This window comes from Lontra canadensis, unplaced genomic scaffold (genome assembly GCF_010015895.1).
Source record: "Lontra canadensis isolate GAN:19392208 unplaced genomic scaffold, GSC_riverotter_1.0 scaffold35, whole genome shotgun sequence".
NCBI lineage: Eukaryota > Metazoa > Chordata > Mammalia > Carnivora > Mustelidae > Lontra > Lontra canadensis.
The window spans coordinates 15416499-15429950 of record NW_022631029.1 but is presented as its reverse complement, the minus strand read 5'-3'; the positions used below and the strand labels follow the sequence as shown (position 1 = coordinate 15429950).

The following is a 13452-nucleotide window of genomic DNA, read 5'->3' as shown; positions in this document are numbered from 1 at the left end:
AACCGACTGAGCCACTCAGGCACCCAGGAAGAACACTTTCTTTATGAAAAGCTCACTTCTCACAAAGTTTCTCTACCTGGCCCCTTGAAGGGAAAAGAAATGGTTCCAACTAGCATTAATGCTCCTGAATTAAGCTCTAAGCTAGCAACTGCACCCCCCCCCCGCAAGGGCAATGGCCAGGTTTTCCAGTGTTTAGGTCACAGCAGGTGGCAATCTGTCCAATGACCAGCCACCAAGACTATCCATCCATCACCTCTTTCTCCTTGAAGCCCTCCCACCTGGGATGCAGACTAACTGTTCTCCTCCAAACTCTCCAGATGTCTACCCTTACTGTACACATCGTAGGACACATAGCAAATGCCCGACAATTCCTCACGTATTGGGGCCCACATTCCATGTCATTTCCTCTGAGAAGCCCTCCGGGCTCACCAAGGCAGAAACTACTTTTCTCTCCTGCTCCCTCATCATTTCATCCTTGGGTCCCCATGGTATTGTTGACCACCTGGGGTCCTCCGCAGGTGGGGACTGCGGGCTTCCAGCCACGTCCCCATCTCACTCTGAGCTCCTGCTTGAGGGCAAGCATCACGTCTTCCTCCTACCATCCTGCCAAGTCTCTCACACTTAACAAATGTTCACTGGCAAAATGGCTCATTAAAGTTGATAGATGTCAGAGAATTCTGTACGTCAAGGGAGCAGGCAGGAAAATCTTCGACTCATAAGCATACTGGAGTCCCAGATTCTTTGAAATTTACGGATGAACATCAATTAACTTTTCCCTCAGAGTAAAGTGAGGTCAGAGAGTACTTACTTGTGTCATAAGGTCAACAACATAATAAAAATCTGTTAAGATTTTGTTAAACTAGAAGGAAAAAACCACAGGGGCGCCTGGGTGGCTCAGTGGGTTAAAGCCTCTACCTTCAGCTCAGGTCATGATCCCAGGGTCCTGGGATCGAGCCCCACGTTGGGCTCTGCTCAGCGGGGAGCCTGCTTCCTCCTCTCTCTCTGCCTGCCTCTCTGCCTGCCTCTCTGCCTACTTGTGCTCTCTTGTCTGTCAAATAAATAAATAAAATTAAAAAAAAAAAGAAAAAGAAAAAAACCACAATGAACAGAATGTGAACAGAATCTGAAAAACAATAGAAAATAAAACAGTTTGTTAAAAAAGAAAAGAAAGGGGTGCCTGGGTGGTTCAGTCGGTTAAGCATCTGCCTTCAGCTCAAGTCATGATCCCAGGTCCTAGGATCAAGTCCAGGAGCCCTGCTCAGCAGGGAGCCTGTTTCTCCCTCTCCCACTCCCCCTGCTTTTTTTTTTTTTTTTTTTAAAGATTTTATTTATTTATTTGACAGACAGAGATCACAAGTAGACGGAGAGTCAGGCAGAGAGAGAGAGAGAGGGAAGCAGGCTTCTTGCTGAGCAGAGAGCCCGATGCGGGACTCGATCCCAGGACCCTGAGATTATGACCTGAGCTGAAGGCAGCAGCTTAACCCACTGAGCCACCCAGGCGCCCCTCCCACTCCCCCTGCTTATGTTCCCTCTTTTGCTGCGTCTCTCTCTCTCTGTCAAATAAATAAACTCTTTAAAAAAAAAGAAAAAGAAAAGCAAAGAAAAGGAAAAAAGAAAAAGGAAGGCTGTATCCTAAAGTGTCTTCCTGTCCCTGGTGAATGTTTATGCCCTAATTTATAAACAGGGCCTGGCAACAGCAGCAGAAGGGATCTGCAGGCTGGCTGGCCTCGGTGTGGCCAGTGAGCCCTCTGTGGGGGTGCACGCCTGCAGAAACATGCCTCAGAGAGGCACAGATACCGGGGTCTGCCCGCCTGCCCCGCTCACCTGGCTCCAGCTCAGACACGTGGCACTCCTCCACGGCTCCTGAGGGGCTGTGCACCTTCGCATCGATCTTGCCTTTTGCCCCATTCAACCTTATAGCAAAGGAGGCTGGCTGGTTAACTTTTAATCCCGATTCCTGGGAATTTAATACATTAAAGAGGTTATGGCCCTTGGTGTTCCTGTTCGGTGGCACACACTGACCCGACCTGGGACTCCAGGGGACAGTTCTCATGCAAAAAGGCCCAGGATATTGAACCATACAACAACTGACAACAGAAGAGCAGGTGCCTTCTTCTACACTTCTAGCTTTAAATATAAGACAGCAGAGACCCATGTCAGCATCGTCTAGCACCTCGGTTCGGGCTGGGAGAGAGGGTTACCGGATTTGGAGACTCAGACATCCTCGCCAACAGAACTGTAATTTCCAGATCTCAAACAAGACCAGACAGCCAGAAAACCCAGTGCCTTCCAGGTCAGAAAGGACCCTCTTTTAAGAGGAGCCTGGCAACTGACAAAACCCTGTACTCATCAACATGAACAGTTTTATATCATTGCCATTTTTTATCTCAAGGGTAGGAATGGAGACAACTTTTAATAAACTCATAGAGGAGTATACACCCCAGCAGGACCTGGGGTGACTACCATTTCCTAGCTATGTAAGTAAGTTGTTCCACCTTTGAGTCTCAGTCTCCTCATCTGTAGAATGGGCACAAATAACTGAATCTATGCCAGAGAGCTGACGCATGAGGGTGAAAGGAAGTGATTCATTCCAAGCACTCAGCGCAGGGGCTGGTCCATACAAAGAAAGGCTCCCAAAGGTCAGCTTATCGTTAAGTATGTATATGAACTCAGAAGTTGTCTGCACTTAACTCCCCGTGTCCCCCCAACCCCCGCTGTCCTCCCCCGCCTCAACAGAAAGAAGTCTAGCTTTTACTCTTCACTGGTTCAGTTTTAGCCTCCACACTCAGCCCTGGAAACTATAGCCTCTCACAGGAGAAGGGGATTAGAGGTTTAGATGCTTAAGATAGTTTAAAATTGGCCAGTCCTGCCTGAACCACAAGATTTAATTCGTTAGCAGTTTTGTGGTGAAGTCGATCAGACAGCCACTCCTCAGATGATACCGCAGTGTGCAATCGAAGTACATGGGGGTCTTGTTAAAATGCAGATTCTGATCCAGTGGGTCAGGGGCCAGGGCAGGGAGCACAGAGAGCCTGGAATTCTAGGATTCTAGTAAACTCCCAGGAAATGCTGAGGCTGCTTGTCCCAGGACCACATCTCAGCAATAAGGCAGTAAAGCTGCACTGCTTAACTTGGTAGCCACGAGCCACAGAAGATTTTTTAAATAAAATTTTAAATAAAAATTTTTAAATAAAATTTTAAATAAAAATTTTAAATAAAATTTTAAATAAAAATTTTAAATAAAATTTTAAATAAAATTTTTAAATAAATTTTAAATAAAAATTTAAATCAAATCAAATTAAATTGAAGATCTGATTCCTCAGTTACACTAGCAACATTTCAACGGCTCAACAACCACGTGTGGCCAGTGGCTACCACATTGCACAGAGGAGATGTGAGACGTTTCCGTTGTTGTAGAACATTCTATTGCACTGTGCTGCACTGGAGGTCACAGGCTGGGGAGAGAGGACTGCACACGAAATTCAGGAATCTTTAATCGCCAGATTGCCCCTGTCCCACCATCCCCTCCTCTACGAAATGCCAGCCGACTTCAATTTTCTAAAAAGTCTTAAAATCAAGACAAAACAATACATGCCTCTCTTTTCCTAATCAGCACCAGATGTTGGCATGCAGGCCGCGGGCAAATATCCGATAAATAATTTACATATCACTCAGCACCAAGTGACACAGGGTGGGGGGGGGAGGGGTGCGGAATGGGACAAAGAGACACGCACAGCCCACTGCACACTTGTTCAAATATTTACGACCTAACGGTGATGAGAGGAGTCTACAGAAAAGTCTCCTGGAGAGGATTTCTCCAAACCAGGTTTTTTGGGGACAGAACCATTTACATTACCTGAATCCGCTTGCCGCTAAATCCTCAAGAGGGAGATAAACGCCTCAGAAGATCTGAGAGAAATCTTCGAGATGCATGAAGGCAGCTCTCTGCCCTCAACAAACGCTGGGTTTATCTCCCTCCACAGGTTTTAGTTAAGTCGGCCACAGAAGAAACTTCTGTTAAGAAGCCTTTAAATGAAACACAAGAAAAACATCTACGCCACAGCAACCCGTTCGCACCCTGAGGACTCCTGGGTGAGGCCTCTTCAATCCGCAGAGGTGAGTCTGCTTTGGGTTCAGTCTGGGTTCCCTGATGTTTTGGAACAACCAGCAGCACTAGTTCTCCTCAGGGTAAGGTTAGAATCTCACATGTAAACCAAGTGTGTGGAATTAGGGTCAATGAGATCACCAACCTCAGATACAGGATTTTCAAAAATGGGGGTTGGGGCGGGGCAGCTGAAGGCTACTGAGAAATCCCATTGATCAGAAATCAGACTTGGGGACTCTGGTGTGATTCTGCAACCAAACTGCTACTCCTGATTTCTGACACCTAATTGCTTTTCAGTGTCCTGAGTAATGACCCAAAGGCATCCCTACCGGTTATTAGTCTGGCTGCAGGCTCTCATGAAACCTTGAATTTGACAGCCTGTTGAAGACAGGGGGAAAGTTGCACTTTCTGGCACCCCCACAGGTTGGACTACGTAACCACTTGCCATAGTGCCAGGGCGGGGATTCACGGGGCCATGGTTAAGACCACGGGTTCTGGAGCCACAGAGACCATCCCTCTGCCTCATGCTAGCTGGTTTCTGGTAGCCGTAACCTCTCTATACCTCAGTTTCTCCATCTTTAAAATGGGGTCAGGAGAAACCTACTCCCCAGGCTCATGCAAGGATTTAATACTGATAAAGTCCTTAGGTGGTGCCTTGCACCCTTATAAATAAAGCACCATAATAAAATCAACTGCAATTGACTTTTTGGAGGGAGAGGAAGCCTGCAGTAGCCGGCAGAACGTCCCTGGACTGTTGGCCTGGTGTTCATTCTGTTGGAAAGTCCTCCTTAACCCTTAACCGATTATTAATAGGCCTCCTTTGTTTCTCTTGAATAAATATTTAAGAAACGAACTTGTTCCCAAATGTTGAGGTGTTTTGTTGACTATGGCTCTGTTTCCGCTTGCCCCAAGTGTCTCCTGTCCTAACTGTGGTGGTGGTGGGGGTTTCACTCTGCCATGGGAAGAAGGGTCCTCTACAGCTGGCAGCATCTCTGGTCCCACTGGAATGGGGTCCTTGGCACTGAAGGGAGGATTGAAGCGGCCTCAAGAGTCCAGGGTTTCACTGGTCGGCCTGTGGCCAATGAGACGGATGTTTCCTTGCGTCTCACCTGAAGGCTCATAACAGTGAGGCGGCGGGCGTCGTCCGAGGGTGCAATGACTGGCACCAGGTAAGGACTTTCAGGGATGTGCTCATCGTTGAACTTGATAGACACTTCGTAGTTACCTGTGGGGACAGGAAAGTCCCATCATTTCAGAGAATCTGGGAAGGCGGTTCCAGAGCGGCCTCTGGCTTCCTTCCTAGGGCTGAAATGCCTTCCAAGAGCCTCTGCCTCCCCGACCGTCAGGGCTGGTTGGTTGGCTGAGGGCAGGTCACCTAGCTGAGGTTGAGCCAATAGGATTCCTTTAGTTGGGAAAGGGGCAATATTCTTCTTCTTCTTCTTCTTCTTTTTTTTTTTTTTTTAAGATTTTATTTATTTACTTGAGAGAGAGAGAGTGTGTGCAAGCACATGCATGAGTGGAGGGAGGGGTAGAGCGAGAAGGAGACTCTTTGCCAAGCAGGGAGCCTGATCCCAGGACCCCAGAATCATGACCTGAGCCAAAGGCAGACACTGAACTGACTGAGACACCCAGGCACCCCAAGGGCCAAGCGTCTTAATTTGGGTCCAAGGGACTCCCTAAGGTCCTGCTTAAGAACTCAGGAGACCCAGGAAACTTGAATGGGAAAAAAATTTACATTTTTACTTTTACTAATAACTTCAGGCTGAAATTTAGCATTTCCGTTCTTTCTATTAGAAAGTTCAACAAGAGAGGTTCTGGGTGGCTCAGTGGGTTAAGCCTCCGCCTTCGGCTCAGGTCATGATCTCAGGATCCTGGGATGGAGCCCTGCATTGGGCTCACCACTCAGCAGGGAGCCTGCTTCCCCCTCACTCTCTGCCTGCCTCTCTGCCTACTTGTGATCTCTCTGTCAAATAAATAAATAAAATCTTAAAAAAAAAAAACAAAACATCAACAAGAACACTCAAAGCACACATCAAGCGTGACTCTGTCACCAAAAAAGATCACAGATATTTTCATGTCACTTTACAGTTTTATATATACCTTAACGTATTTTTTACTCTCACCTCTACTTTGAAATTAAGGTCCTTAGCAGACCACCGCCAAATCCTATGACTTAATGTATTCAGGAAGAATGTGCATATGTTACTATGTTACACATTCCCCTGAAGATTTTGGTAACTCCATTTTAATGTAACTGATTTCTTTTATAACCCAATGCATTTTATGTTATATGTTTAAAACATTATCCTGAGAACAGTCCCTGTAGGCTTTAGGAGATGCCCAAGAGAGTCCACAGTTCACAAAAAGGTTAAGAGCTGCTGCTCAAGGGAGCTCAGAGCCCTGAGGCCACAGAGCCAGTGGCCAAGGATGGGAAGAGAGGCTGGTCAGCGGGAGGAAGGGCAGGGCTGAATGAAAGCATGAAGGAGAGGCCAGCAGAGAGGTACCAGAGAACCACACTTCCTGCCCCGAGGCCCGACCGATTTCTTGCCATGGATTTCTAGAAGGCGCTCCCACGCACCCATACCGATACACTCCACTTTGACTCGAGCTAGCTGGCCAGGCTTCCGTTCCCCACAGCCTAGGCATCCCCCAACAAGGACCACATCCTCAGCTGGCTCGTGATTACATACCAGGCTCCTGGGCAATGTAAGACACTCCACACGATCCATTTTTATGGTCATCGAACGTAATCTCGGCCTTACTGGGGCCTTCGACGGCAATGGACAAGCCACCAGCACCGGCTTCCCGGGTCCAGATGCTGAATTCGGCTAAAGGAAAGAAACACCTGGTTAGCGACTGAGCCTGGGACACGCTCTCTTCTAGCTCACACCCATGATGCTGGGTTACATCTGCTCCCTTTTCTCTCCTTTAAGGCCAGGCAGATCCCCAAGGAAGGGCATCACCGATGTTTTCGGAGCACCACCCACGAGAACATGAAGTTTGTAGGAAATCAGCATCTCTGAACACACCCGACCGAGGCAGAAAAAGATGAGAACACTCAGTTTTGTCCCTACAGATCTTCCCACCAGCAACCGCCACAATAATGGATTTTGTAGAATTCCAGTGTGTTCCACCAAATGTCAGCGCTGCAGGACGGTCTGCAAAGAGCTTCCTTAGCCTGCGTCCCTCTTAGATGCGCACACGCACCGTTACAGGCTCTAGGGGTCTCTCAGTAAGCTTGTTTATTAGCTTTGGGTAAGTGGGCAATTCCCAATCATGTGTAGCCACAGAAGCCTTGTTTTAAAGAATGCCCCTCAATACCACCGTCAGAATCCCATACACGTGAAGAACGTGGGGTGCTCACACCGCCAGGCTCCTCCTGTTCTCAAGTTACGAGCCTGCCCGCAAGCTCACCTGGGACCCCTGCTTCTCCTCTCTCCAGGCCAGGGCCTCCTGCGCGGACTTTGTGGGCGCCCCCCTCTCCCAGTGGCCCCACGGTGAACTGGAACGGGCTGCCGGTCACGTGCTGGCCGCGGTACTTGACGCTGACTGTGTGAACGCCCATCTCCTGGGGCACAAACCGGACACAGTGCGAGTTCTTCCCCACGGACACGATCTCTGCCTCGGTGATGCGGCCAGAGGGGCTGGTGACATGGGCCGACATGTCATTGCTGTCGATTTCTGAAAGGAGGCGGAAGTTTGGGGGGGAAGAGAGCAGGGTTAGGGTGAGGGACCAAGGCAGAGCAGGCCATGCAGGGCAAGCAGCAGAGGGCAAGGCGGGGGCAGCCCAGGGTGGGATGTGGGGTGCTCAGGCTTTCCTCCCATTCAGGCGGGATGCCTACCCTCCTGTCTCCCTCAAACCCTGGGTTGCCGCGGCCACCATGGAGATGCCAGGGCACCTCCAGCCACCCAGTGCAGAGAATGTTGTAGGAATAGTGACACTGTCTGCCCCACCGAGTACTTTTATAGACTTCCTAGCTGGCATTAATTCCGCACAGCAGTTTCAAACCAGGGCCTGGAGCTGATAAGCGACAGCAGGTAAACAGAAACCATTATAACAGATCGGATGTTCCTAAGCCAAAGGTGACACGTGCCCACACATCATGCTTACTGGGGCTCATTTCCATAGGTAGGTAAGGGGAGAAAATGCAAGAACTGTCACCTCATACCTTCAAGAAGACTTGGCATTTCTTTGAGGCAACAAGACAAATGCATTTAGAGAAAAAGTGAACCCACATTGGTCACAACCACAAAGGGAAACCGTGCGTGAGCCAAGCTTCGAGTGAGTCAAATACCAGAGGCCATGCTTTCAGAAGAGTGACGCCTCCGGTCACCAACACCGGGACGCAGACTGTGTCTGCCACACCCTCGGCGCTCATGCCGTGCCAGTGACCGTGCTCGCACTGACGTGGTAGAAACAGGCACATCGCATGCTGGGTGACCACGTAATGCCATCACCTAGAGCCACATGAAGCTGCGCTCGCCAGCCCTACAATGACCTGGGCTGAGCAGCCATGACTTTGAGCCCTGAGGATAGAGAAAGGAAGGGCGGTTGAGGAGAGGGTCGCCCCACATGGCCTGGGTCCAGAGGACATCTGGAAACTGATGAGCTGTCTTCCATTCTAACCGAGGACAGAGGCTCGTTTAGGTAGTAAGGGTTGGGAAGCGAGTCTCACCCAGAGTCAGCCGGCACTGAGAAGGACCTGATCGGAGAAAAGAGGAGCCAAGAACCAGGGAGACCTTAGGGAAAAAGTAACTGACCTGCTAGTTCCTCAGGAAACAGAGAACTTGCAAAATGAAAAATGTAAAGCAGAAGAAAAAAAAAACAAACAAACCACAGTCCATGTCACTAGGGACCTGAGAAATGGAACTGAAAACCAGACACCATATGTTTCCATTGGATTGGTCAAAGTGAGAAGGAAACACTGCCCAGGGCTGGTGGGGAAATGGAGAGATGGGCACGGATCCTTTATCACGAGGGCAGTCTGTCTGCCAGGGTTGGGGAGCATTCCAACCACAGCAGCCACGCCATCCCACCCCGGGGCAACCATCCGACGTGCTGATGGACTGAGCACACAGCGGAGAACTTTACAGAGCCCCGGCTGTCGGAATCCAGCGATGGAAATGAGTGTGTGTGTGCTGAGACTACGCAAGGAAGGACGGTGCATCAGGATATGGAAAGTAATCTTACGTAGTCACTGAAAATGTGATGTGGAGGGGCGTCTGCATGGCTCACTTGGTCAAGCATCCACCTCTTGATTCGGGCTCAGGTCATGATCTCAGGGTGATGAGTTCAAGCCCTGTGTCGGGCTCCACGCTCAGTGTGGAGTCTGCTTGTCCCTCTCCCTCCACTCCTTCCCCCTGCTTGCTCTCCCTCTAATAAATAAGTGGATAAAATTAAAAAAAAAAAATGAGGGGCACCTGGGTGGCTCAGTGGGTTAAGCCTCTGCCTTCAGCTCAGGTCATGATCCCAGAGTCCTGGGATCGAGCCCCGCATCGGGCTCTCTGCTCTGCAGGGAGCCTGCCTCCCCCTCTCTCTCTGCCTGCCTCTCTGCCTACTTGTGATCTCTGTCAAATAAATAAATAAAATCTTTAAAAAAAAAAATGATGTGGGAGTATCAAAAGATGACCACACTCCAGTGTGTGAGAAGTGCACAGGTGCGATTGGAAAGGGATCCCACATGTCTGGGAAGCTGGAGGCAACTGGGGTCCAGCTCTGTGCCTCACATGTGAGCCACAACCCTCCTGGCTGATTGGAGATGCGATGACACTTCCTTTCCTGGGGTTGGAACACCTGAACTTTTCACGATCACAATGCATCAGCTATTTTTAGTAAGTGATTCCGTATGGACACTGCAGTAAGGAGGCTTTCCCTGCATTCTCACGTGGCCAGCGGTGCAGCCACATAGGAAGAAGCCACTGAGGACCATGGGGGAGGCAGAGTAGGTAGAAGTGGGGCATGTTGGGAAAGAGGGGAAGAGCCGTGGAGGAGAAGCAGTCCCTTCTTCCAAATCACAACCTGAGCGTGATCCGAAGACTGTTTCGATTTTCTGTCCACACAGATCTGTGCCACAACACAGCCTGTGCCCGCTTGTGGGCACAGGACCCTTACACCTGCACTCACTGTGATGGCTCTTACTTTTTATTTATTTGAGGGAAAGAGAGGGAGAGAGTGTGCACAAGCAGGCAAAGGGGCAGAGGGAGCAGGAGCAACAGACTCCCCGCTGAGCAGGGAGCCTGACGTGGGACTTGATCCCAGGACTCTGGGATCATGACCTGAGCCAAAGGCAGATGCTTAACAGACTGAGCCACCCAGGCACCCCAGGGACAGCTCTTTACGGAAGGAGCCTGGGCCATATTCAGACAGATCCATTCACAGTGTCCATTTACACCATTCACGACAAAAAGGCCGGATGTGGCCCACCCACCCAGTCTCCATTCTCACTGTAGCGATGGAAGAAATGCATCGAATATGAGAAGGATGCCATTGGACTGACACCTCTGAAATACTTCCAACTATTGGCAAGGACAGGGCCAATTCTCTCACTGACATGACTCCATTTAATGGATAGTAAATTCAAATCTAAAAGCCTGTCTCCCCGCCATGAGACACAATAAAAAAATTTTCATTTGGAAGAAGAAAAAGGGAACAGGTAACCAGGTATTTTTTCCTCGGATGGGACTCTGTGAAAACAGTATGAAAAATACAAACAAATACACTGCTTACTTACTTACAAATAGTCACCAAAGAGCACTTAGTACGTCCTAGGCCATGCCCAGACATGGCTCCCAGGGGTGCTCTCCACCCCGACCCCCACATTCCTCATGCTCACCTGGGATTTTCAGGTTCAGGTCACAGATGCTCCCAACAGTGGCCACAGATGGGGCCCGACTGGTCCGAGTGATGCTCTCCTTGACTCTCCCCTCCCCACTGATCTTCACGGTGAACGGGCTCCCTGCGAGAACCGAGAAGGCCCTGGTGAGCAGCCCAGAGGCTAAGGCACGGCACTGACAGAAAACCCAAGCACCACACAGGGAGGGCAGAGGGGGCCAGACGCACCAGGTACGTGCTCATCAGCGAACTTGGTGGAGACAATGTAAATGCCGGGCACAGTGGGGAAGTAGGAGACCTTGCAAGTGCCATCTTCCAGGTCCTCTGTCTGGATGTCCACTTTGCTGGGGCCTTCCACTGCCAGGGATATGCCACCATAACCTGCAACACGGTAGCCCGGGGCTGATGGCACCACAACTCACTGGGGAGGGGGAGCTCGAAGCATGCGGAAGGAAAGGAAAATCAAGCTGTTATTTCCAGATGGTGGAAAGATAGAAACGGCAGGTAGCCCCAATCAGGGAGCCTCAGGCAGGGGAGCAAGTGAAGTCCCATAGCAAAAAACCTCTGAGCGTGGCTTTGACCACAGTTCCTCTCAAGGATACGTATTAACATCCCGCGGAGCCCCAGTCCTACAGAACCCGCTGGGAAGACGCTCTGACCACACGCCTTCAAGAACGGCATGTATTCATCACCAGCTCCAGGTCTGAGAATGTGAACGTTCAAACTGTGCCCACGGGTCTCCATCTAGCCCGGGAATCACTAAGGGAGCAGATCCAAAGGTCTAACAACCTGAAGAATCAAGAGGGAGCATTGGCCCACCAAGACCAGAAATTCTCTAGCTCTCTCCCCTGGGACTGTCACTTTGTCCAAAAGCCACCAAAATGGCCATGACGCAAGAAGGCAGACAATGAAGATACATATGGCCACATAGCATAGTGTGAAGAGGCCCGATCCAATTCAAGCCGTTTTAAAGAGGAAACAGGAAGAGATTCCACATTTCCATGAAAGCACAGCTCAGCTGACACGATCTTGGCCAGCTGGCCAACCTCCTCTGCTTGGGATGAGCCCAGGAGGTCCTGGAAAGCGGCCGGTGAGGGTGGGAGTACCCATCATGACAGATCTGTGACTTGTTTTGGCTCTGGATTCAAATGCCAGGAGCAGACAGGCTGTTCACTTCTGTAAAGCCTCAGTTTCTTCATCTAGAAATACAGATAATGCCCAGTTCACTGGGGGTTGTGGGCCCTAAATGCTGATGCAGGTACAAGATCTACAGCTTGAAGGATGTTCAGAGAGAAAGGGGAGGTGGTAGGATGAAAAGACAAGCAGCCTGAGCAAAAAGAAGACCATTCCCACAAGCCTTTCCCCAGGAACGTCTCCACACACCTGCATCCCTTGTGTCCACGATGAATTCAGACATCTCGAAAGTCCGGCCCTCCGACAGGCCACGGCCATAGACTTTGGCTCTGCGTGCATCACCGATCTCGGACTGGACCACCATGATGGACACGGGGCTGTTGGCCACATGGTTGCCATTCTTCTTGATGCTGACCAGGTGCTCGCCCACCTCCCGGGGGATGAAGGAGATGCCTGCACCGGAGCATAGACTGGGGTTGGTAAGGTCGGGAGACGGGATGAAAGAGAGGAAGCAGGAGGGACACACACTTGCAGGAATGGAAATGGACTTCCTTCCTGACTTTCTAGCAGTACAGAGTGTCTAAGGGGATGGTCAACAGCTCAATGCAGAAACACACTCGGACTCTTAGCATGTGCGACCCAGCTTCATGCTCTCGTGTGCTACTGGGTCCCCAGGACGGGACTGGGGGAAGGCCCATCCTCCCCACCCCCCCATCCCCCGCCCCAGCCCCAGCCCCAGCCAGGAAGGCAGCCTGGGCTCACCGATGTGGTTGTTGGGCAGCCTCTTGAGGAGACAGGGCTCATCGCGGCCAGAGGGTGCCTTAATGCTGGCCGTCAGGGTGCTCAGGTCTGTCTCGCTGATGTCGAGCAGGAAGTCCGCGGCAGAGCCCAGCTTCACCTGAGAGCAGCGTCTGCTGTCGTCTGGGAAACAGTCCCCCCACCGTGCAGCTCAGGTTACGTGTGGTCTCCCCAGCCACACACCGTTTACGCAGGAGCACGGAGAATGAGTTACTCAGAGTTCAGTGAAAAAGCCTGTCTGGGACCATGAGCAGACCTAACCAACGATGAGTGCTGGCTGATGGTGTCTGGGAATGGGCAAGAGACTTGAGGCTTCACGCCTTTTGAAAGGCGTCTTTGCCAGCAGGAGGCACATGTCACCTCCTACCTTGGACATTCCTCAGGCACACATTCCTCATGCTCCACGTGGGACCGCTGACTGCCCATGGATAGGTCTGAACACCTCAGGGTCAAGAACCTCGCCTTTCCTATCTCCTTTATAACCTCCTGACAGCATGATACAAACACAGCCAGCACAACAGACACTGGGAGTGTGGGCTTTGAATCAAGATAACCTGGGTCTGAGTCCCCGAACACCCACGTA

At 50.5% G+C, this 13452-nt stretch overlaps 1 protein-coding gene across 1 annotated transcript in view; it reads right to left on the bottom strand.

Annotated features, from left to right (window-relative positions):
• The window catches only part of FLNB (filamin B), a 104816-nt gene that overhangs the window by 8944 nt on the left and 82420 nt on the right, over positions 1–13452 (bottom strand). Inside the window, 8 exon segments of the mRNA XM_032868420.1 lie at positions 1825–1957; positions 5215–5330; positions 6796–6933; positions 7520–7786; positions 10939–11061; positions 11166–11318; positions 12321–12524; positions 12834–12992. Coding sequence (XP_032724311.1) covers positions 1825–1957; positions 5215–5330; positions 6796–6933; positions 7520–7786; positions 10939–11061; positions 11166–11318; positions 12321–12524; positions 12834–12992 — 1293 coding nt within the window.